Below are 22,774 nucleotides of genomic sequence, written 5' to 3' on the forward strand. Positions count from 1 at the left end.
AGTAAGGCTGCCTCATAAAACAGAAATAGAGGAATAAAAAAAGTTTGCAGACAGCCTGGGGAAGACCTGATGAAGGTATCTGAGGATGAAGCTAGGACAACAAACATAAAAAAATAGAAAAGATCACTAAAAGTAGAAGTTGGGGAGGGAGTTTTATTTTTATTGCAAATTCTTTTCTCCATCCATGACAGAAGCTGCCACATTGAGAGTCTACTATCGTAGTTTCTGATATGTACAGAAAAGAAAACTACAAGATTTTTATTAAAAATAAAAAAATTGTTACTGTTGGCATCAAAGAAAACAAAGATAGGAAGGGCAGCTGGACAAAACCAAGTATACAGTCAGGTTAACAAGCATTTAGTATGCACTGACTATGTGCCAGGCATGATGCTGAATGCTGCACAGGAGATACAAAAGAAGGCAAAAACAGGGTCAAGTTGCTTACCAACAAATGTGGCAAACAACTATTTACATACAAAATACAGGGTAAACTGGAGACAATCACATAGAGAAGGCACCTGTTTTTAGGGGGCCCATGAAAGGCTTCTTGCAAAGGGTGGGACGGAAGCCAAGGAAAGCACATAATTTTGGGGGCATTGAGGGTCTGATTCTCAAGATCCGTGATGGGGGAAGACACTGACTCTTGGAAGACCCATGGATCACATTTCATTGAATAAAAAGGTGGCAAAGAAAATATCCACAAAAATCACCTCGTCCCTAGTTCCCCATCTCTCCAAATCTTTTATGAGAATATCTACACACTCAGGGAGGGTAGCCTTGATGAAAGTATGAGAAAGAAAGTGGCAAGCCGACTTTCATAAACTACATTGTGCAGTGGATCGAATGTTTACAGTTGCTTCGATGACTGACAGGTACTGAGAAAACTGCACTTGGTTGTTGGTTATGGAAAAACGAAACAAAACAAAAGCGCCTGATCAGAAGGATAAAATGTATCTGTTCTCCAACAAGATGTTTCTCCTCCAGATGTTAAAATCCTAAGTCAAATTTTAGATGTTTGTTACCTGGTTGATCTGGGGACAAAAGAACAGTCCCTACTTTCAGGGATCTCACAGTCTGATGGAGGAGACATCATGAAAACAACCGTGCATAGATGAGATACAGATGGGGTCCCTTGGGGATAACCAACAGAGGGATTGAGGAGAATCAGACAAAATTCTTTGGAAAATATTAACACAGAAATAGCTTTATTTGATAACTGTCTTATTATTACCAGTCGAGGCATAACATACTGAGACAACTGACCCAAAGTGCTTGCCCGTTTCATGGAGGACGTCCAGTTGGAAGAGCAATTTTCTCCTGGTGACAATGCCTCCAGAGGTTATGGCTTCGTAGACCACTATGCTGTGGTCTGAAAGAGTGCAGGGCTGCCTCCAAATGAGATTCTGACTTTACTGGGGAAAAAACCAAGTGGAAGGAGAACATTTGTTGTCCAGATCGTGATGTCCAGTGGGTTGGCAAGCTAGGCACCCATCTTGTGAACGTACAATGTGTTGATCAGGGGGCAAGCAGGCCCAATTGCATTTGGGAAATTGCATAATGTTTTTAATGATCCCAAGCTTCTCCCTGAGAGAACAGCCCCTCTCTTTTAATAGCAGTTTTGTTCTGGAAGTGCCACATAGCTATGAGTCGTAAAATACTAGTGTCTGAAGAATTAAAGTTGAAAGTCCCCCAGGGGGTCATGCAGAGGCCCAAAGGTAGACTGGAGTGGGCCACCATGCTTCACCAATGAGGTGGCTCAGGAACGCTGTAGAGGCTATTATCAGTGAGGTAGAGGACTGAAGAAATAAGCACGCTTATTTGGAGGGGAAAGGCCTGGGGCATGCTGGGAATGCCACCCTGGAGGGCAGGATGACTAGGCAGGATGGGCTTCATTCTACACCTTTGGGAGAGTCATTTGAAGTAAACTCCCTCCTACCCAGCACTTAGGATAGTGTGTTATGTACAGTAGATACTTAATATTTGTTGAATTTACTTAAGTCTGGGCCATTGTTTTCCTCCCTTTGGGCCTTAAGGCCCCACCCCCAGAAGATGCCATTCTGAGCAGAGGCAGGGTTCCCTGACTTTCTAATCCCTCCCTGAGATCAGAGACCCTCAGGCTCCCACTCCAGGGCAGAACATTAGCTGGATGACCACTTATCCCCCTTTGGAAAGGGGATTCCCATCAGGTGTGGGCTTAGCTGTCCTCTGGAGGCCCACCATAGAATTCAGGTCATTCTCTGAAGGTTTGCTTGAGATGCCCTCCCCCCAGGAAGCCCTTCCTGGCACTCCCTTCTCCCAGGTTAGACCTCACTCTTTCTACCTCTGAACCACCACCAATCCTTGTCCCTTTCATTCCAAAATGGTTTTTTCCTTCTCCATCCTGGTAAGGAGCAAGGGTCTAGTCTAGGGGTTCTTCACCTTATCCATGTAATGAACTGCTTGAGCAGGCTGCTGGAGGCCTTCAAAAAATCACATTTTAGATGTACAAAATAAACTGCCAAGGAAACATGTATTGAAGATAAAGGTCGTTCACAGACTGCAGACCAAGCAGAAGGTGGGTCTTAGATCATGGGCACTGGGAGCTGGAAAAGACTTCAGGAGGTCATCCACGTCCCTTCTGGTGAATAATGTACTGTCCCCATTTTACAGATGAAGACTCTGAAGGTGGAGGGGGACAGGGATTGCATCAGATATATATATATATATATATATATATATATATATATATATATATATATACACAGCCTATTTGGGCTGGCCAAGAACTAGCCAGGGAGGTGAGGAGGTGCCCACATCCCACGCCTGCCGGAACTTAGGCTGAAATGAGGGTCCCTCAGCCCTTCCTGACATGGCAGGAGGTGGGGGGGGGGCAGCTCTGTCACATACCCTTCACCCCAGACTCCCATGTTGCCTCCTGCCTCCCAACCCAGCCCTTTGCCCTACATTTTGGGGCAAACAGAGTCAAGAAGGTAAACTGTTCCTGTGCCAATCTGATTTTATTGAAAAGGAAACATACAAAAATCATGTACAAAAAATTAACCAAACATGTACAGAAAATTCATTCCAGTATCTACAGCACACAGCATCATGTACAGTATATTTACAGGCTAGGTCCCTCCTCCCTCCCTCCCTTCCCCTGCCCCCTCCCCCACAGCCTCCTCGATTGGAGGGTCCCATCCCTGCCCTGCCCCCTGGGGAAACATCAGCTCAAGCCTTCTTTCCAAGGGGCTCCCCCTCCCTCAGCCTCCAGGGGCAGAGGGGAGGCAGGTGAACCCCATACTTTTTCAGTTCCACAGTGGGGTTGACTTGGAGGGGCTAGAGAGGGGGTCACCCCTCTTCTGTTTCCTTCTTACCCCTCCCCAAGGAAATGAAAACTGAGGCAGGGTTACCTGCCGGCTCAGGAAAGACAGACTGGCTCCAAGTGGTACAGATTATCGGCTCTTTCCCTCTGGGAAGCTAGTGGTTAGTTTTTGGCTCATTCCATCAAGGCAGGGAGCAAAGCACCAAAGGCCTGGAAGAAGGCCAGCCAGCTTGGGCAAGACAAGGATATGCCAGGGAGGTCACCCCGAGCCCTGGCCCTTCCTGAGATGGCAGGGGGCAGAGGGGGCAGCTCTGTCACATACCATTTTCCCCCGGACTCCCTGGGTGCCCCTTGCCTGACCCCTCCTCTCTAGAGGCTCCCCCTGTCCTCCTGCCAGGCCCCCTCCTCCTGGGGCCTGGGGCCTCAGTGTCAGTCTCCAGTGAGTCAGAACCGCCCCCCCGCCCCCCACAACTGTCCTCCCAAGCAATCCAGGCAGGGGCTTTTTCCAGTGCTGGACCCAGAGTCATTCGCCCCAACGCAGGCCCCCCCAAAAGGGGCATCTGAGCCCATCTCTGATATGCTACATTTTGCCAAGAGTCCACAGGAAGGGGGGCATGGAAGGTCCTGCCCTGCAGAACTCCTCCAGCGGCACCCCCCAACACATGGTGTCCTGCCAGGTGGGCACTGGAGGCTAGTTGGGCTCAATCTCGGGGATCCGGTTCCCTCGGTATGGGGCCAAGAGCCCTGAGATGAGATTGTAGAGAAGCCTCCAGGGGGAGAAATGACGTCTTTGCTCCTCCTCTCGTCTCTGTGGGCAAAGAGGGGAGGGAGGAAGTGTTAGAACATGGCCCTGGGACTGCCAGTTCCTGGGAAGAGAAGGCAGAGGTCAACAGTGAGGTCACTGGTCACCCAGAGAGGTCAGGTGCAAAGGGCACCCAGAGAATTCCCACCTAGGAGTCTGCAAACCTGTCTCCCTCCCTTCTCCAGGGCACTTGACAGGACTAGGTAACTTATCCATCAAGAGGGATGAAGGGGAGATTTTACATTTATATGGTGTTTACTGTTCCTAAAACACATTCCTCCAAACAACCCTTGGAAGGTGGTGGTATAAAGATCATCTCCTTTTCCAGATGAGAAAACTGAGGCTCTTCAAGGTCAAGTGACTAGCCTATGGCCAGGTTGCTAGGAAATGCTGAAACAAATCTCCTAAGGTGGGCTGCCAGGGTGGACAGAGTGCTGGGGCTGGAGTTAGGAAGACCTGAGTTCAAATCCAGCCCCAGACACTTCCTAGCTGTATGACCCTGGGCAAGTCATTTAACTGCTGTCTGCCTCAGTTTCCTCATCTGTGTAACATGGGATTAATAACTAGAAGTTTCCTTATCTGCAAAATGGGAATAATAATGGCACCTCCCAGAGTTACTGTGAGGATCTAATGAGATAATAACTGTAAAGTGCCCGGCACACAGTAGGTGCTTATTATTAATGTCACATCACAGGCCCCTAAAGGGGGCCAAGGCTGCTTTAAGGTTGATACTGTGGGGAGAGGTCAGGGCACACGGTGTCTGGGGTCCTCTCTCCTTCCCCACACCACCACTAAGTCCCTCCCAAGTCCTAACTCTCTGTGCCCCAGGCCCCCTCCCGCTGATGCGACGAAGAGATGCCTGGCGGTGGAGGGGGTGCTGGGCTTCCCTGGCCCCTCCCCTCCAGCTCCGCCAGGGGAAGGCTGGCTTGTTTGTTCTGGGCAGGCGCTGAGCCAGCATCAGCAGGCGGGAAGTGAGGGCTGGGGGAGGAGGAGGAGGAGGAGGAGGAGGAGGAGGAGGAGGAGGGAGCTGGGGAGAGGGAGGCAGGCATTTGCCAATGCTGACTCACTCGCTATAAATAGCCCAAGATATATGAGCCGCCGGGAGCTGCCGGCCCCTTCAGTCCCAGCCGAAGCTGGCCACGGGAGGAAGTCGGGGAACGTGCTCTCCCCTCCCCCCTGCCCAGGGATGTCACCCCAGCTCAGCCCAAGGAGGCCAAAGCCCTGCGGCCTCTGAGCCACACCCCCTCCACCCCCCTCACTCCGTAATCCTGGGAGGGTAGATTAGGGGATCTCGGGCCAGCGGCTCTAGCCTCCCTCCTTTCCTCTGCCCCTCCCTCCTGTCCTGAGTTCAACCCCGGGGAGTGGGGGGGGGGGGGGGGAGAAGCAGCTGCTGCACATCTGGCAACAGTGCAGCTGGTAGGCACGGAAGACCTTCTCCAGCCCCTGCCCCCCAAAAGTCCCCCTTGGCCTTTCCCTAGGTGTGTGTGAGCCTGTGCAATCTGAGGCTTCCTGCCATCAAACCAGGGCTGGGCTGGGGTCCAGCAGAGGGAAATGGTCTGTAGGGCCAGTGACCCCCTCACGCTCCTCCCTGCTTTGGTGTGACCCTTCTTTTAACATGCTTCAATGCCCTGTGCAGAAAGGGCATCCCACCTGCTGTGTGACCCCAGCCCCCACGCAGCCTGGGACTCACCCGCTGCTCATACAGAGCATTGAGGTCATCAGCCATCCTCCGGAGCTGGGCTCCAATCTCTCGGTCTCGCTGCTCTCCTTGGTCCCCATGGTCTGGGCCTAACACCCCAGGGGGGCCACCAGACATCGGGGATGCTCCCTGGGGCTCTGAGACCTCCTGTCCTCCCTCCTCCTGCTCCTCTGCAGACCTTTCACCCAAGGAGGGCAGGGAGCCTTCAGGAGGCAATACAAGATAGGCAAGCAGTCAGGGCCGATCCTCCACCACCAAGTGATCCAAGTATTTAAATGTAAAAGCCCACACTCTTATTTGACTGGGTGCTGGAAGATAGGTGGTGTGGATAAGACTAACTCCCCCGACTCCATCCCCATCACCTTTTACATTTTCTCCAAGGTATATGACCGAACAAACTCATTCAACAAGTATTAGGAGCGAGGGAGGAGAGCTCACAGAACTCCTGGGTGACCTTGGGCAAATCACCCCCCTTCCCTGGGTCTAGAGAAGAGATCAGATGCTTAGGGACAGAAGGGATCCCAGAATAAGAAGGGGAAAGGGGAGGTGAGGTTAGATTCAGGAGTTGTTAACTTCAGATCTATGAACTTTTTTTTCTGAGAACTGTATTTCAATATAATCAGTTTCCTCTGTAAATCTATGGACTTTGTTTTATACATCTAAGGACATTCTGTGGAGTCTATAGCATGAAGAAAAGACTAAGACTCCCTGAGCTACAGGGTCTCGAGGGTCTCTCCCAGCTCTGAAGTCTCTCATCACAGACTAGTTCTAGAGTCCGCACAGCCTAGACCGGGGAGACAGAAAAGCATTATAGATTGGTCCTCCCAAGCTCAGCCGAGGGACGAGAGGGATTCGAAGCCCCCTCGGGCTGGGACGGTCTGAGAAGACTTTCTGAAGGCAGCGCATGCACACGGGCTGCACATGGGGTGTGTGTAGGTATGTGTGTGTGGGGGGGAGTAGCAGGGGGTAGTTCATGAAAAGGAAAAAACCCTAACCCTGACTCCCAGGTCGGAGAGAAGCCCACTGCCACCCATCCACAATGCGGTGCCCCCACCCCGCCCCAGCCACGATGCAGAAGGGGGAGGAGACAGTAAAGAACAACAATTCTCCCTCGGAGTGAGCAAGCAGGCTACACAGGGTTAACTTCTCTGCAGGCAGGGGACCTTTAACCCTTTCAAGATAGCTCCCCACCACCTCCCTCCCTTCCCCCAGGGGAATTTCCAAACCTGAAGGCCCTCCCTCCCAGCTCTACCAGGAAGGGGGAGGGGCACCGGCCCAGAGAAGAGGGGCACCGACCCATCCCGTTCCAGTCCTGCCAGACTCAGGGAGAGGTTACAAGTCAGACTGCAAGAAGGACCGGGTGTCCTTTGGGGGTCCTGGACCACGCCCTTTCCAGAGACCTGGCTTCCTGTATTCCTTTCCCTGTGTGCACTCCCCCCTCGATGTCTCTGTCACACCTGTCTTGGTAACTTCTGCCCTCCCCCCACAGGCGCCCCTTCCTCTCATCTCCCTTCCCATCCCCCACCCTGTGGACTCCCTGCTCTGCCCCAAGATCACTTTGGACCTCTCTTGGGGATGAGGGCTTCCCTAGGAAGAGGTGAGTCCCCAAGTCCCCTTGCCTGTTATTTTCCCTCATGCCTGGAAGCCCCCACCCCCACTCCAAGGGGAAGATACAGGAACCAAAATAGGGAGACCGAGACGGGAGACAGAAAGTGGAAGAGACAGACATCCTTCCCGCTCCCCCCCCCCAGGCAAATGAGAAAGTGGAGACTGAGCCCCCTCGGCACTCACCACTCTGGCCCTGGCTGCCGGGGGCCGGGCTCCGGGCCACCCGGGCCCAGCGGGGGCCCCCATAGGAACGGGGCTGTCGAGTGCAGAAGTAGGCGAGGGGCAGGAGGGAAGGGGGTGCCAGCGTGGGGCCGGGGGCCGGGCACATGGAGTCACCAGAAGGGTTCAGACCAGCCTCGCAGAGGCTGCAGGAGACTGCAGAGGGCATGAGCCGCCCCAGGGGAAAGCTTCTGGGGCCCTCCCGGGGCAGACCCTCCACCGGCTCCGGGGAGCTGCCGTCCTGCTGCGCTCTGGCCATGCCACACCGGGGAGCCTGCGGAGACAGGTGGGCGGAGCGGGTCGGAGCGGGCTCCGCCGCTGCCCTCTCCAGCCCGTGCCCAACTCCCCGGCCCGGGACGGAGCCGCCAGCCCCGGCACACGCGTCCGTGCCCGCGCTCGCAGCCGCCCCCCCGGCCCGGCCCCGCGGCCACCACGCACTCACAGCCAGCTCGGTGACAGCGGCACACGCACGAAACCGCACACGCACCCACAGAGACAAGCGGCACACACTCACCAATGCGGAGGCAGAGAACGAGACCCTAAAAAAACAACACGCCCAGTGGCACGCGCCACCCAGCCGCGCTCCGCGCGCCAGCCCCCGCCGCGGACACCCGGGGCACGGGGGCGCCCCCCGCCCGGCTGCGAGCGCCCCGGCGCGGCCCGCGAGGGGGCGGGGGAGGGGCAGGCGCGCCGCGGCCGCCAGGGGGCGCCGCGGGGCCGCACACCCATTGTTTGTAAACAAACCCGCAGCCCGCGCGGCCGCGGCGGCGGCGGCGGCGGCGGCGGCACCTGCGGCAGCCCGCGCCCCGGGGCGGGGTGGGGTGGGGGCGGCCCCCTCCGCGGCCCGCTCCTCCCGGGAGCCCCCCCGCCGTCGCACGCTCCCTCACTTACCCCGGGGGCATGAACGCGCCGTCGGGGGCGGGGGAGGGCTGACGCCGGCGGGGCTGTCAGGCGGGGGCCGGGCCGGGCCCGGGGCGCCTGGCTCCGCGCTGCCTGCTCGCCGCCGCCGCTCGCCGCTGCTCCCGCTCCCGCTCCTGCTGTGGCTCCCGCGGGCCGCACGCATGTGTCTCGCGCCGCCGGCTCCCTGGTTCTGCCGCGGCCGCCGCCGCCGCCTCGCGCTGCAGCCGCGCGCCCCGGCTCCCGCGTGACGTCACCGCCCGCCCCGCCCCCCCAGCTCCCGCCCTCCTGCGGCCGTCTGCGCCCAGGCAAGTCGGGACTTGCCAGCGCGGGGCTGCAGGCGCGGCCGGGGCTGCTGGGGCTGCGGCGCCTGCTGCGGCTCCCACCGCCCCGCCCCGCCCCGCCCCGCCCCGCCCCCTCCGGGCCGCGCCTGGGGCTTCCCCGGGCGGGGGCGGGGCCGGCCACCCGCGAGCCCGCGCGGACCCCCGAGTGCACGCCCAGAAACCCGCACGGACACACTCAAAACACGAGGGCCGTGGGTGCTGCGGGGTGGGTGGGTGGGGGGCGCAGCTATCCCCCCGTTCTCTGGCTCTTCATCGTAGAGTCTCCGTCGGGCTTCATGCCTTTGGAGGGAGTGACCTTGTGGGCACCCGGCTCAGAGAGGGCGCCCGGCCCTGGTCCGTCACACAGCGAGCCCGTGCCCTCCGCCCCCAGCCTGCGGCCAGGGCCCTGGCTGTGTCCGTCTGCCTGTCCGTCTGCGTCTGTGTCTCTGTGTCTGTCTGTCTCTGACTCTATCTCTGTGTCTCTGTGTCTGTCTGTGTCTCTGTCTGTCTCTGTCCCTATGTCTGTCTGTGTCTCTGTCTCTGTCTCTGTCTCTGTCTGTCTCTCTGTGTCTGTCTGTGTCTCTGTCTCTGTCTGTCTCTGACTCTATCTCTGTGTCTCTGCGTCTGTCTCTGTATCTCTGTCTCTGTCTGTCTCTGTGTCTGTGTCTCTGTCTCTCTGCCCCTCTCTGTCTCTATCTCTCTGTCTCTGTCTGTCTCTCTGCCCCTCTCTGTCTCTGTCTTTCCTACCTACATCTGTCTCCTTCCCTCCACTTTATTCCCCGCTTCTGCCCTCCCTCCCCTCACAGTCTTCATGTTGTCTCACTTCCCCACTATGCCCTCCTCCCTTCTTCGTCCTGTCTCCCCCTCCCGCTCCCTCCATCCCTCGCCGCCTCTTTCTCCTCCTCCGTCCTCCCCCGTATACCCCCCTTCCATCCTTCTCTGCCCTCACCTCTCCCCTTGGACTCCCCACCCTCCCCAGGTCGCTCTCCTTCTCTGAGTCCTGACTTCCGCCTGGCTCTTTCCTGAACTTAGTTCCTTCTCCTGCCTCCGCACCCACACGGTTGCGTCCCCCTTCTGGAGCTCAGCCCCTCATCCTTCCCGCCTCTCAGGATACTCAGCTTCCTTGGAGGCTCCAGTCCAGTGCCTGCCCCCTTTTCCCGGAGCCTCCTCCATCTGTGCGCGTGCTGGCTCTCGGGCTCCCCAGCTCACGGTGTCTTGGTTTATTTGGGCACACCTTGTATCTTTCCAGGTCAGCCCTTCTCAGACTTTCCCTCTCAGGACTCCTTGCACTCAAAAACTATCAGGGCCAATTTCCCAAAGAGATTTTGCTCATGTGGGTCATATCTACCAAATTTTACCCCGTTAGAAGTGAAAATGTCTTAGGATTTTTATAAAAATCGCTTTTGACCTCACAGACCCCCAAGAAGGTCTCAGGGACTTAGGGTCCCTGCACCACACTTTAAGACTTTTTCTCTAGTAGAATGTAAGCACTCTGTGGGGAAAGATTCATTTTTTGACCTTATATCCCCATTACCTAGTGCAAGACCTTGCACATAGTAGGTATTTAATAAATGGTTAATTTAATTAGAATAGAGATCACCTAGGCCAAGGGCCTCATTTTCTAGATGGCAGAGCTGGTGAGATTAAGGGCCAGAAGTTTCTCCCCATGGACACACAGGAACAGACTGAGGTCATGGGCATTTAGGTTTTGAGCTAGGAGGTGTCTTGGAGGCCAGGAATCCATCCCTTTCATTTTTATAGATGTGGGCAACAGAGGCCCCGGGAATTGAAATGACTTGCCTAGGGTCACGCAGGCAGTAAGCCTCAGCAGAGGTGGCTTTTAAAACCAGGTCCTTAAATGAAAGAGAGAGAGAAAGAGGAGACAGAGAGAAGAAAGACCGAGAGAGAAGGAGACAGCTATTTCTCCCCAGAAAGAGTGGGGAGTGGTAAAGCGGCCTGGATAGGAGGCAGATGTGGGGTTCTAGTCCTGCTTTGGACCCAGCCTGGCTAGGTGTGCACCCATTCCCTCTCAGTGCCCCAGGTAACTCACTCTCTTTCAGACTCCAAGTCTCAGAGAAGGTGCCTGCCCTGCATTGGCAGAATTTGCTCCTCACCGGGAGCCTCTTCCAACCAATGAAATCACGGGTCTGGTCCAAAAAAAAAATTTGTTCCCTGAGAGCCCCAGAAACAGAGAAACAGGCAGAAAAGTACTGTTCTCCCAGAGACAGAGACAAAGAGATGCCAAGACAAAGGCTCCTGGAGACTGAAAGACACTGCTGAGGCAGGAGAAGGACCCCCAAAGTCTGTCCTGGGAGGATTCTCAGACAAAGACCCTGCCAACAGAGAGGGAGAGAAATTTAGAAGGACCTGGGGCCAGGGGCCCGCAAGACTGCAGGGAGAGCTGGAGGGATGTACACTCACGCCCAAGCCCCTCACTAACTCCCCCTCCCCAGCTCATTGCACCATTTCTCCAGGAGCAAGACAGTGGGATCTTGGGAGAGTAGGATTCTGAGCCCCCTCCCCACTCCGTATGCCCCCCCCCCATTCCCCAGAAGGGGCAAAGAGTTCAAGGATGTGAACAGATGAGACCTCTCCCCACCCTACCCCCCAACTTGAGAAACTGTCTGATGAGACAGGGAGAGAGGAAAGAGTTAATCTGCTTCCTGGGGCCCCAGATACTTGGGTCCTTGGCCCTGGGGTGTTGTCAAGGGTAGGGCTTAGCTTGAGATATACAGTGAAAAAGGGGTGATACCATGGGAAGTATCCCTGTCCTCCCCTCGCCCCATGCTAAGTGCTTAGAGATCTCCCACCCCCCATAGTCCACTCTAGGGCCTGAGGCACCTGGTCCTCTCCCCCTTACCCCCCCCTTGCTAGGTGCTCAGGAACTCCACCATCCGGCTATGGGGATGAAGAGCCAATGAGAAGCAGCTGCACTCGTGTCTCTGGGCGGCTGGGGTCGGCTCTGCCCGCCTGGCATTGGGCCCTGGGTGGGCAGTGTTGGGGAGGGAAGGGGGGGGGCCCTGGCGCCTGGTTGGGCCGGCTTGTTGCTGGGTAACCAGGCGCTGAGTCCCCCCCACCCCCACCCTCCCTGCTCCTTGCTCACTGGCTGGGTCCTGCCAGGAAGAGGGAGGGGGGCAAAGGCAAGCGGGCAGCTGAGGCCACAGCAACAGCCCGGGCCCACCCAACCAACCCAGCTTCCTCCTGCCCAGCCTGCGGAAGCATCTCTGCTTTCCCTCACCACCCAGTAAGGCCCAGGTGGACCTCACTGGGCCCTCCCCCTCCCCAAAGCACCCCCACCACATGGGAGGCTCCAGATACATACCCTGGAAACCCAACTCGGAGTTGAGATGCTCTAGGCACCCAGACCCTGGGACTCCGGGGGAGGCAGACCCTTGAGCCCCCCGTGACCCACCCGCCCCACCCTTGAACCCTCCCGCAGCCTCGGTTTACAAACTACTCTCCCACCAGAGCCAGAGGTCAGAGCATCTTGGGGTTTAGCTCTCCCTAAAGGGACCTCAAAACCCGCGTGGTCCAAGCCCTTCGTGTACAGATAGGATGAGGAAATGAGGCCCAGAGAGGGGAAGGGCTTTGCTCGGAGACACACAGCAGAGATCGAGCACTTTGGGATGGAAACCCAGGACTTTTCCCACCACCAGGATTCGGACCCCCTTCTGTACCCCAGGGGGAGGGGAAAATGTGTAAGAGAAGCTGTGTGTCCTCGGGGAGGTGTCTTGAGGTCTCTGAACTAGGATTAAAAAAAGAGATGGGGGGCGGGGACGATGGGACAGATCCCCATCCCCTGCACCCGGACACCAGAGCCGGGAAAGGACCCAGGCGTTCTCCTCCAGCCCCCTAATTCTCTCCCACCCACCCCCAGTGGCCAATAGCAGGGGCCTGGGGGCGGAGCCAGGAAGTGGGGGAATTAGTCAGACTCAGGAACTAGGCGATGACATCAGGCTGGGGGAGAGGTGGGGTGGGGGGAGCGTGGGGAAGGGGCGGTGACGCAACAGCCGCGGTGACTAATGGCCAGCGGGGCGGGCAAGTTTGCCCGGTAACAGAGGCTCCCGGACCCCCGCCCCATCCTCGGAGCCCTGGCTCGGGCCTAACCCCCTCCCCTCTCCGCAACACGGACACCCCTCCTCCCCCCTCCTCACTCCATGCCACCCAGCTGAGCCCCTGCTGCCTGCCTGAACTTTCCCTCCTCCGGCACCCCCAAACCTGCCCAGCTCAGCCCCCTCCTCGCGCTCAGGGTCAGCCAGGGGAGGGAGATGCCATCCCCCCAAATAAATACTCTTGTTCCTAAGGGGAATGCGTGTGTGTCCGTGTGATGGTATGTGCCTGTGTGTGCATTACTGATGGGTGGATGGACATCAGTGTGGTGTGGGGGTAGGGGAGTCCTGTGAGGGGGGAGAGTGTGATCAGGTGTTGTGTGTGATTGTGTCCTGGCATGTGGTGAGTACCACTGTGATGGGTGTTTCTGTAGCATTGTGAGAGTGTATGAAGTGTACATGGGAGAGGGCTTGTTCACACATGTATTCTCCTAGTGCTGATCTGGGGTGTCAGGGTAGGACTGAGGGCCCTCCCTGGAGCGTCTGAGGTTGGGGATACTTGAACTCACAAAGCAAAAAACAGGAGGAGAGAAGGGGGATGCCTGGTCTGAGAACCCCCATCCAACCTGCTGAAACACCAGCTTGGAGTCTCTTGGTCCCCTCTCCTGCGCATGGATCTATCCATCCATCCCTCCATTCATCCACCCACCCACCCATTTACCCATCCATCCATCCATCCTCCCTTCCTTTTAGAGGCAGTGGAGTAGCACAGTGGATAGAACTCGGGACCTTGAGTCATGAGATGTATGACCCTAGGCAAGTCACTACAATCTCTCATTGCCTCAATTTCCTTAACTGTAAAATGGGTAGGATAATAATAGTAGCACCTTCTTCTGAAAGTTGTGAGGATCAAATGAGATAATATTTGTCAAATACACAGCGCAGATCCTGGCACATAGTAGGTGCTCATTCTCTTTCCTCCCCTCCCCTCCACCCATCCATCTCTCCATTCTTCCTCCCCATCTCTGAGCTTTTCCTCTGCCTCCTTGTCTTTCTGTCTCTGTACCCCTCTCTCCACAGGGTGTCCCAAAAATCTTAATACTGTTTCAAATCATTGAAGAGACAAACTTAGAGCCACACTAAGACTTTTGGGACAGCCTGTGTTTCTGCCTCTTTCCATCTCTCTCACATCTCCTGGTCTACCTCTTTGTAGCACCCTAGCTCTGTCCCTTCTTTCTTCCATGGGGCTGGGGGTGGGAGATGCCACCTCTGACTCTTCATCACATCCTAGGACCAGACTCAGTTGGGCTTTCGCTACAGCAGGAAGGATGGAGGGAAGACATCCTTCAAGACTCAGCTCAGCTTCCAACTTTGACCAGGGGCCTTTCCTCATCCCCCTTAATACTAGAAGTTGGGCTGGTACCTGGTATACAGCAGGTGCTTAAAAAATGCTTATTGCCTGACTCTGAGACAGACAGGGCTGGGATCCTTTCATTGGGAAGGAGGCACAGGAAGGAAGGGGGCATGGGGTGGGAATAGATGGATGCAGCTGCTGGCATCATTGAGATAGGGCTATCAGGTTACACCAGGCCCCTAAAGCTTCCTGTGGAGGATCTCTAAGCACTTACCCAGGTCCTTTTCCCACCCCTCCCTCTTACCCTTGGGTAGTGGGGATAGAGCCTGGCCACAGATCTACCCATCCCCTGGGGCTGAGCTCAGAAATGTAGAGATTTCATCATCTTCCTTCCCCCTACCCTACCCCCCATTCCAAGCTCCCCATACAAGGCCTCACCCAAGTCCTCTCAGTGTCTCTGCTTGGCCCCTGCTGCCTCCTGGTGGCGGCGAATGGAAGCTTCAGTCTCCTTCCAGGGCAGGAAGGTCAGACTTGGGGTTACTGGGAAAGGAGACAACTTTAATTTCATTCAGAGACACTTTCTGGGAGTGCCTGGCCTCACAGCAGGAGGGTCCAAGTGTCTCAGGCCATCTGCCCGTCTAACACCCTTGAGGAGTCTCTCTACCCCCTGTCCTACACCCTACAACCATCCCTCTCTCCCTCCTTCCATCCAGCAGGCCCTTGGACCTAGCTTGAGCCAGGCATAGAAACAAACCATCCTTTCTCCTGAAACACCCTCACTATATTTCAGCCAACCTGGCCCATTAGCCCCACCCTCTACATTTCATCTTCTGCTTCTAGCCACTCACAGGTGGGATTCCCCCCAGTCCTGGACTATTCTCCTTCCTGGGCACCAGAATCCTCTTCTCCCTTTAAGAGGAGGCCCAGGTCAAGATCTATGATCTTATGATTTATTGATTGAAAAGAATTTAGTTCCTTTTAAATACTTTCCTAGGAGCTGGAAAAAGAACTGCCCCATCCTAGGACATTGGAAAAATGAGCTCCCATTGGAAATAAGACAATGGTTGTCGGGGAGACTTCCTGGAGGGCGAGTCACTAGCTGACCTTTGAAGGTGGGGAGAAAATGAATATGGACAGAGACCACCTTCCCCTTCCCCTCATGCTATGTGCTTACCAGACTGAGAAATGAAGATTCCACCTTTGTCCAGAATGAGACCTCTTCTTAATGTCAAGGCATTCTTCAGACCCCCCACCTTCCCACCATGTGATAGTAGCTATACATTAGCATCCACAGATTGAAACCATACGAAATGACCAAAGATCTCAGCTGAATTCACTGACACTTTAAAATGAACCTATAATTATTCCCTTGTACCAGCATCTATATTCATTTGCAAAAAAAAAAAAAAAAGGAATCTATGTATGTGTAAGGCTATTCAATTCGCAGAAGTTAGGTTTGATTACTTGCTATGATGAATCATTTAATGAGATGCTTGAAGAAGAGAGGTAGTTTGTCACTTTCAGACACCGGAAGTCTGGTTTCAGTCCTTAGGGTTCTAGCAATGGCTTTGCCGTCACTCTAAGGTCCCCCTCAAGATTCCTTAGTCTACAGGATGTCAGGACCAGAAAGTCCCTTAAAACAGTAAAAACTGATCAGACCTGGGAGGAACCTTGGGGCACAGAGTGTTAGAGGACTTGGGAGGTTTTGTTTTTCCTGAAAGAGTCTTGATAATAAGGGACTGCCTTATTCTTTGTTTATTTTATCCTTAGAACCTAAAAGTGCCTGATACATAAAAGATGCCTAATAAAAGCTTATTGAGTGAATGAATGAATGAATGAACTTAACAGTGCTGGGTACATAAAAGGTGCCTAATAAAAGCTTGTTGAATGAATGAATGAATGGACTTAACAGTGCTGGGTACATAAAAGATGCCTAATAAAAGCTTGTTGAATGAATGAATGAATGAATGGACTTAACAATGCCTAGTACTTAAAAGGTACCTAATAAAAGCTTATTGAGTGAATGAATGAATGAATGAACTTAACAGTGCTGGGTACATAAAAGGTGCCTAATAAAAGCTTGTTGAATGAATGAATGAATGGACTTAACAGTGCTGGGTACATAAAAGATGCCTAATAAAAGCTTGTTGAATGAATGAATGAATGAATGGACTTAACAATGCCTAGTACTTAAAAGGTACCTAATAAAAGCTTATTGAGTGAATGAATGAATGAATGAACTTAACAGTGCTGGGTACATAAAAGGTGCCTAATAAAAACTTGCTGAATGAATGAATGAGCACAGAATGTGAGAGCTGGAAGGGACCTTAGAATACTGCTTACTGACTATTAGAATGGCTTCCTAATTAGTCACCTTGATTCCTGTCTCTCTCCTCTCCAAAGTAGTTTACAGATTATGTTGCATATAATGGGAGCTCCAACATATTGGCTCATTTTACCAAGTGGATATTTTTGGTCTGTTTATTGTTTGTTATGAAGGATGGCCCTCTGGGAGGAAAGGAGAGGGGAAAAGATACGCTGGGAAACCTAGGAGATGAGAAAACAAAAGATCAATATAACGGAAACATTTTCAAAAATCTTCCTAAAGCTCAGGCCTAAGCATGTGTGTAACTCCCCAGCTCAGAAACCTTCCAGGCTTCTCTATTACCCCAAGATAAAATTCAAACTTCGAAGGCCCTCCAGGGTGGGGAATCTTTGGCCTTGAGGCTCTGTAGATCTTCAAGTGAGGCAGCAGGTTCCCCACCCCTTCGATTTCAGTTTTGATGATCTACCTTTCCAGCTGAATTTCACAACTTCTCCTCCTTATTCACCCAAGTAGATTTCTCTCTCTGTTTCCTGAGCTCAACATTTCTACACTCTGTGCTGTGCTGGGGATATGAAGAAAGGCAAGGACACAGTCCCTGACCTCAAGGAGCTCACAGTCATTACATACCATACAGAAAAACTATGTGTATATATAAAACATACATACACATACATAAAATGAATGGCATACCCTCTCAGAGACAGGCTGGGGATGCCCTCTTTCAGAAGGTGGGATTTGAGCTTTCTTGATGGAAGCTAGTTAAAGCTCAAAGTCTGGGTTGAGAATCAAGAGCATTCCAGGCATGAAGGGCATCAGGGGAAAAAGCACTCAATTCAGGGAGGGAGGGTCCTGTGTAGGAAGCAGCAAGGCCAGTGTGATTGGTTTGTAGTCTTAGAATGTATTAGAAAAACACAATTAGGGTTAGATCACATGGAGATGAGTAAGGAGTTGGAAGATTGGAAAGATAGGAGAGGACCAGGTCATAATGGGCTTTCTTGTAGTTAGTCCTTCGTTCTCAAAGATGACCACGGCATCTGGGAGGTGATGTCATGACCTCCAAGTCAATTGGATTGAAGTGAGGTAGGGCTGTGCAAAGTTACCAGCCTCACTTTCACCTTCATAGCCATCTGAGTCCAGCAGCCAGATATAGATCAGGATGAATGGAGATGATCTGGGATGCAATGGGGGACCCTGGCCTTTTTATACTAAGGTCTTTAACAGGTTTCAGGATGAGTGAGATGCCATGAAGGATTTTAAAAGCTAAACAGGGGATTTTTACTGGAGGTAATAGGGTACCACTGTGGTTTATTGGATAAGGGGTTGACATGAGCAGAAGATGGGCTGGAGTGGGGAGAGACTTGAGGTGGGGACACGGGAGGAGGAGGAGGAGGGAAAGGAGGATGAGAGCCTGGACTAGACTGGTGACTGTGTGAGTGAAAAAAAATCTATAGGAGAGATTCTGAGAAGGCGGAAAAGACAAAATTTGACCACAGATTTGATGTGAGGAATGAGTGAGCAAGGACTCATGGATGATACTGAAGTGGAGGCCTGGGTGACTGAAAGGATGGTGACTGATACTCTTGACAATCATAGGTAAGCAGGGAAGGATGGGGGAAAGACAACGAATTTCATTTTGGACTTGGCTGAATTGGACCAGTGCATCTTTTCTTCACATTATCGTCTTAAATCAGGAGTTCTTCACCTTTCTTGTGTCTTGGTACCCTTTGACATCTGGTAAAGCCTTTGAACCCTTCTCAGAATCATGGGGAGGTGGTCTTGTGTTTTTTTTTTAATATTATAATCAAAGGAAATGCCAAATTTTAGTCTAGTGGCTTATGAAATAAAGATATAATTCTTACCCAGTCTAAGTTCACAGATCAACCCTGTTCAAATCTCTTCGTGGTTCCCCAGGTTAAGGGCCTTCTCAGACTCAGAGAATTGCCTAAAGCACTGAGAGATTACTTGACTTCCCAAAGCCACTATCCTTAGCAGAGTACCTGGCACCAAGCAAGCACTTGACAAGGGCATGTCAACCTGATTTATGGATGCTACAGCCCATATAAGTGTCATAGGAGGAACTTGGACTTTGAGGCATGACACAATGTCTCTCAGATGGCTCTGCAGTGAATTGAGTGCTGAGCCCTGAGTCAGGAAGACCTGAGTTCAAATCTAGCCTTAGGTGCTTACTAGCTGTGTGACCTTGGGTAAGTCATTTAACTTCTGTTTACTTCTGTTTCCTCAGCTATAAGATGGGAATAGTAACAGTATCTACCTTCCAAAGATCAAATGAGATGATAATGATATTTTTAAACATGCCCAACACATAGTAGGTACTATATAAATGTCTGTTCTCTCCCTCCTTCTCCCCTGTTGTTTAAGCCCAGTGTCTAAAAGTAAGCTCTTCATGTTTGTTTTCCCCAAAGTGTCAAAGATGATTTTATTTTCCTTACAATCTGCTTTGCTCTTGGTTATAGAGGCAGAAATCAGAGCTATACATGACCACAAACACACATATAATATCTCTGTTGTGGTTCGATACTTTCTGTGATCCCATTTGGGATTTTTTTTGGCAAAACACTGGAGTGGTTTGCCATTCCTTCTCCAGCTCATAAGGAAACTGAGGCAGAGTGAAGTGACTTGCTCAGGGTCACACAGCTAGGAAGTGTCAGGCCAGATTTGAATTTCGAAAAGTGAGCTTTCCTGACGCCAGGCTCAGTACACTATGGCGCCACCTAGCAGCCCTCAATATCTTTACATATATCCACTGAATTACATTGCCCCTCAACTTACGTTTGAAACAAAGTCTCATATTAAAAAAAAAAAAGGCATCTGTCTTCCTCCAAGTTCTCCCTCCCCCCTCCAATTAAACAAACAAACAAGAAAAGGGTCAAATGTTCATAGAAGACCCCTGCAGATTTCCTAATTGGTCTGTTCCAAGCTGCATCTTTCTGAGGGGGAGTGGGGGTGGATGGGGTGGGGTGGGGGGCCCTGGAGTCCATCTCACTTAATGCTAGTGCCCTGTCTGAGACTGCCCAACCTCCCCCAACTATCTGATTTCTATCTTATTTGTATGTAATTTTTTGTATCTCATCTCTCCTGTGAGATTCCTGAGGTCAGGGACCATATCTGGTCTTTCTTTGTATTTCCAGGGCTCACTGGCCCTCGATAAGTGCTTAACCCTAGAAAGACCAGCTTTATCAATGGCTGTGAAAATATTATTGTCATTTTATTTTAAAATATTAACATTCATCCCACTATCACTTATTTTTTATTTTTATTTTATTTGCCTTATGGATAAAGAAAAAAACAACAATGCACTGTGTTCATTGGTACTTGGAAAGATTCTTAAATTCTGGCCTGACTCGAGAAATCCCTGTTGATTTTACCTCTAACTGGAGCTGAGTACCTTTCTTCACCTTTGGATCAGAACTGCCCTGATAGGAGTCTGGAAGTCGTCCAGAGTTCATTTTCTTCACAATGTCACTGTATACATTGTGTATCTGTTTCTGCTGGCTTCACTTTGTATCAGTTCCTAAAACTGGAGCTAGTAAGTTTCGGGCTTCACTGACACAGTCAAGGAGACTACCAGCTGAGTGATTAGGCTGATGTCTCTTCTTTAATAGGATTGACTTGAGCCAGGGGTTGACTGCCAAACCGTGAACAACCAGCTTTCTGAAAAATAAAAAAGACACATTTTAGAGTGTAATCTACATTGACATTTTATCCATCACTTCCTTAAATCTAAATAATCAACAAAAAGGAACTCAAACTCTGATTTGCTGATTTCTTTGTCATAAATGTTTATTCTGAAAATTTACTAATCAGCTCTCAGCAGCTTGAACCCACACCAGCAGTGTTCCCCCAACTGTGAGGTGCTAGCTCTATTTAGCTACTTCACATGAATTAATCTTTAGAAAGGACTCCCCAAGGACAAGCATACAAACTTGTATCCTAATATCTTAGGGGTACAATCTCCCCTCTACAAGATGGAAGTACCTTCCTGCTGAAAATGAAAGGTTTTGGCTGAGTCTGGCTCAGTCTTATGAAGAAACCCATAGAAAAAGGGATCCCCACTTGCAGAAGTGATGGTTGCAAACTAGAAACAAATTAATTAAAAAGAAAGAAAAAAGAAAAGAAAAAACAAGAAAAAGACATTCCCTTAATGGTGTACATTACTGGCCACAATCAGACACAGAAACAAACCATTCTAAGAAACTTCCCATTCCAAGTCATCGCTGGCCTCCTCCGGAAGCATGGTCTCCAGCCTCTCCACATGGAGAGAGGCCATTCTAAGTACTCTGTGCCTAGGATAGACCACCATTTTTACACAGATCTTCCCAGTTGTTTTTTTTTTCCTGAAACTTCCCATTTCTTTTGGGAAATGTTCATTGACACAGCACTTTTTTTTATCCGTAAGGCAAAGAAAATAAGAGATAGTAGGATGAACATTGTTATTTAAAAATAGAATTACAATAAAATTTTTGCTGCAATTGACCCATCTGGACTTTCTAGGGTTAAACATTTACTTAGTGCCAGGTGCTAAGCCCTGGGAATGACAATGTTCCAGTTGTTCAGTTGTGTCTGACTCTTCATGATCCCATTTGGAATTTTCTTGGCAGAGGTACTAAAGTGATCTGCTATTTCCTAGTCCAGCTCATTTTACAGATGAGAAAACTGAGGCAAACAAGGCTGAGTGACTTGTCCAGGGTCACATAGCTAGGAACTGTCTGAGGTTGGATTTTTTTGAATGAATTTTCTCATATTTCTTCTGGCTGTTTTGTTGCTAATATAGATTACCACCCAAGTCAACTTTTCTCCAAACTAAACAGCCCTAGTTCTTCTGCCAGTCTTTGTGTGGGACTTGTCTTGAGGCCTTTAACCATCCTACTTGTATGCCTGCCTTAGGACTCTTCCGGCTTTTCAACATCCTTTATAAAATGTGATGCCAGGTGTCATCTGACCAATACCAGATCAAGCCTCTTTGGCCTCACCTCTGGCCTGGATAAGGGGTCTGTCCAAGCAGCCTAAGGTAACATGGACTCTTTTGGCTGCTCCCTCACACTCTTGACTCCTTGAGCTTGTAGTCCACTAAAACCCTCTGATCCCTTACAGACAAATTGCCATCTAGCAGCATCACATCCACGTTTCAAAAGCCAAGTGTGAGGTTTGTTGTTTATTTCCATTAAATTCCATCTTGAGAAATTTGGCCCCACATTCTAGAGTGTGACTCTTTTTTTTAATCTAGAGTCTGTCATCTTGTTGCCAGTGTCTTGGAGCCTAGTAGTGTGATCTGCACATTAGATACACCAGGCCTAGGGCCAGGCTTAGGTGCTGAGGCATTCCACAAGTTGTCCTTGAGCTAGTAGGGAGGACTCTGTATCTAGTCATTCAGCTCGCCATTTCAAACCCATGTAACTGCTATTGTAAGGCTTCTCTGGACTTTAGAGTGATGATCAATAGTAACAATTGCTGTTTCCCTCCCAGCCTGATGTCTTTCTTTTTCTTGACCTCGTTAAAGGGGCCATGCCCTGGCTACTTCTTAAACAGGCCTGTTCAATGAATGGGCATTACCTCACCCTAAGTGAGTACCTGCAAACACCTTGGCCTAAAGGCCCCAAGGTCTCCCAGTGCATCCTGGGTCATCTCCAGTCATCCTGATGAATATCAGGTCACTGGATTCAGATGGCTCTGGAGGAGAAGTGAGGCTGGTGACCTGCACAGCCCTCCCTCTCTCAAAACAAAGTCAAGTGCCAAGTCATGTCATTATTTCTCTGATGGCATGGTCTCCTTTGGCAACGAAGGATGAACATAACAACTGCTAATAAAGAGGAATGCTGATGATTTATGTGAATTTACTTTATAGCCTGCAACTTTGTTATACTTTTAATAAATGTTTACTGAAGTTAGAAAGGATCTCAGAATAGAGAAGAGAGAATGTCAGGGCTGGGAGGGCCCTTGGAGCAGGGGATGTCAGGACTGGGAGGGTCACAGGAGCAGGGGATGCCAGGGCTGGGGAGGGCCTTCAGGAACCACATGATAGAACTAATTTTACAGAGTTATTTTACAGACTGAGGTCTAGAAAGGTGAATTCACTTTCTAGGGGGAAGCAGCAACCTAAATAAGGCGCGGCCCCTTTAAGACCACTTCCCTTCATCAGGAGGCAAAACCGGAAATGGCTCTCTTTTCCCCTGCCCTC

General features: G+C 51.4%; 1 protein-coding gene across 5 annotated transcripts; it reads right to left on the minus strand.

The window, feature by feature from the left end:
- Nucleotides 1-2,977: 2,977 nt before the first annotated feature.
- Nucleotides 2,978-8,786, minus strand: BBC3 (BCL2 binding component 3). Of its 5 annotated transcripts, none has more exons than XM_072608115.1 (5): nt 8,521-8,654; nt 8,144-8,168; nt 7,594-7,903; nt 5,794-6,005; nt 2,978-4,167 (listed from the first exon to the last, which is right to left on the minus strand). In XM_072608115.1, the coding sequence occupies exons 1-5, from the start codon at nt 8,529-8,531 to the stop codon at nt 4,003-4,005; spliced, it is 723 nt and encodes a 240-aa protein (XP_072464216.1). In that variant the 5' UTR covers nt 8,532-8,654; the 3' UTR covers nt 2,978-4,002. The 5 variants fall into 5 exon arrangements, with proteins under 5 accessions (XP_072464216.1, XP_072464215.1, XP_072464214.1 ...); XM_072608114.1 differs by having other exon boundaries at nt 2,978-4,109; nt 8,072-8,168; XM_072608113.1 differs by having other exon boundaries at nt 8,072-8,168.
- Nucleotides 8,787-22,774: the final 13,988 nt, after the last annotated feature.

This window comes from Notamacropus eugenii, chromosome 5 (assembly GCF_028372415.1).
Source record: "Notamacropus eugenii isolate mMacEug1 chromosome 5, mMacEug1.pri_v2, whole genome shotgun sequence".
Taxonomy (NCBI): Eukaryota; Metazoa; Chordata; class Mammalia; order Diprotodontia; family Macropodidae; genus Notamacropus; species Notamacropus eugenii.

Coding starts and splice junctions, on each gene's coding strand:
- BBC3 (XM_072608113.1), bottom strand. Junction 7,904..8,071: donor CCGCTGTCACCGAGCTGGCT/GTGAGTGCGTGG, acceptor CTGTCTCCGCAG/GCTCCCCGGTGTGGCATGGC. Junction 4,168..5,793: donor ATGCTCTGTATGAGCAGCGG/GTGAGTCCCAGG, acceptor TTCTCTTCCCAG/GAACTGGCAGTCCCAGGGCC.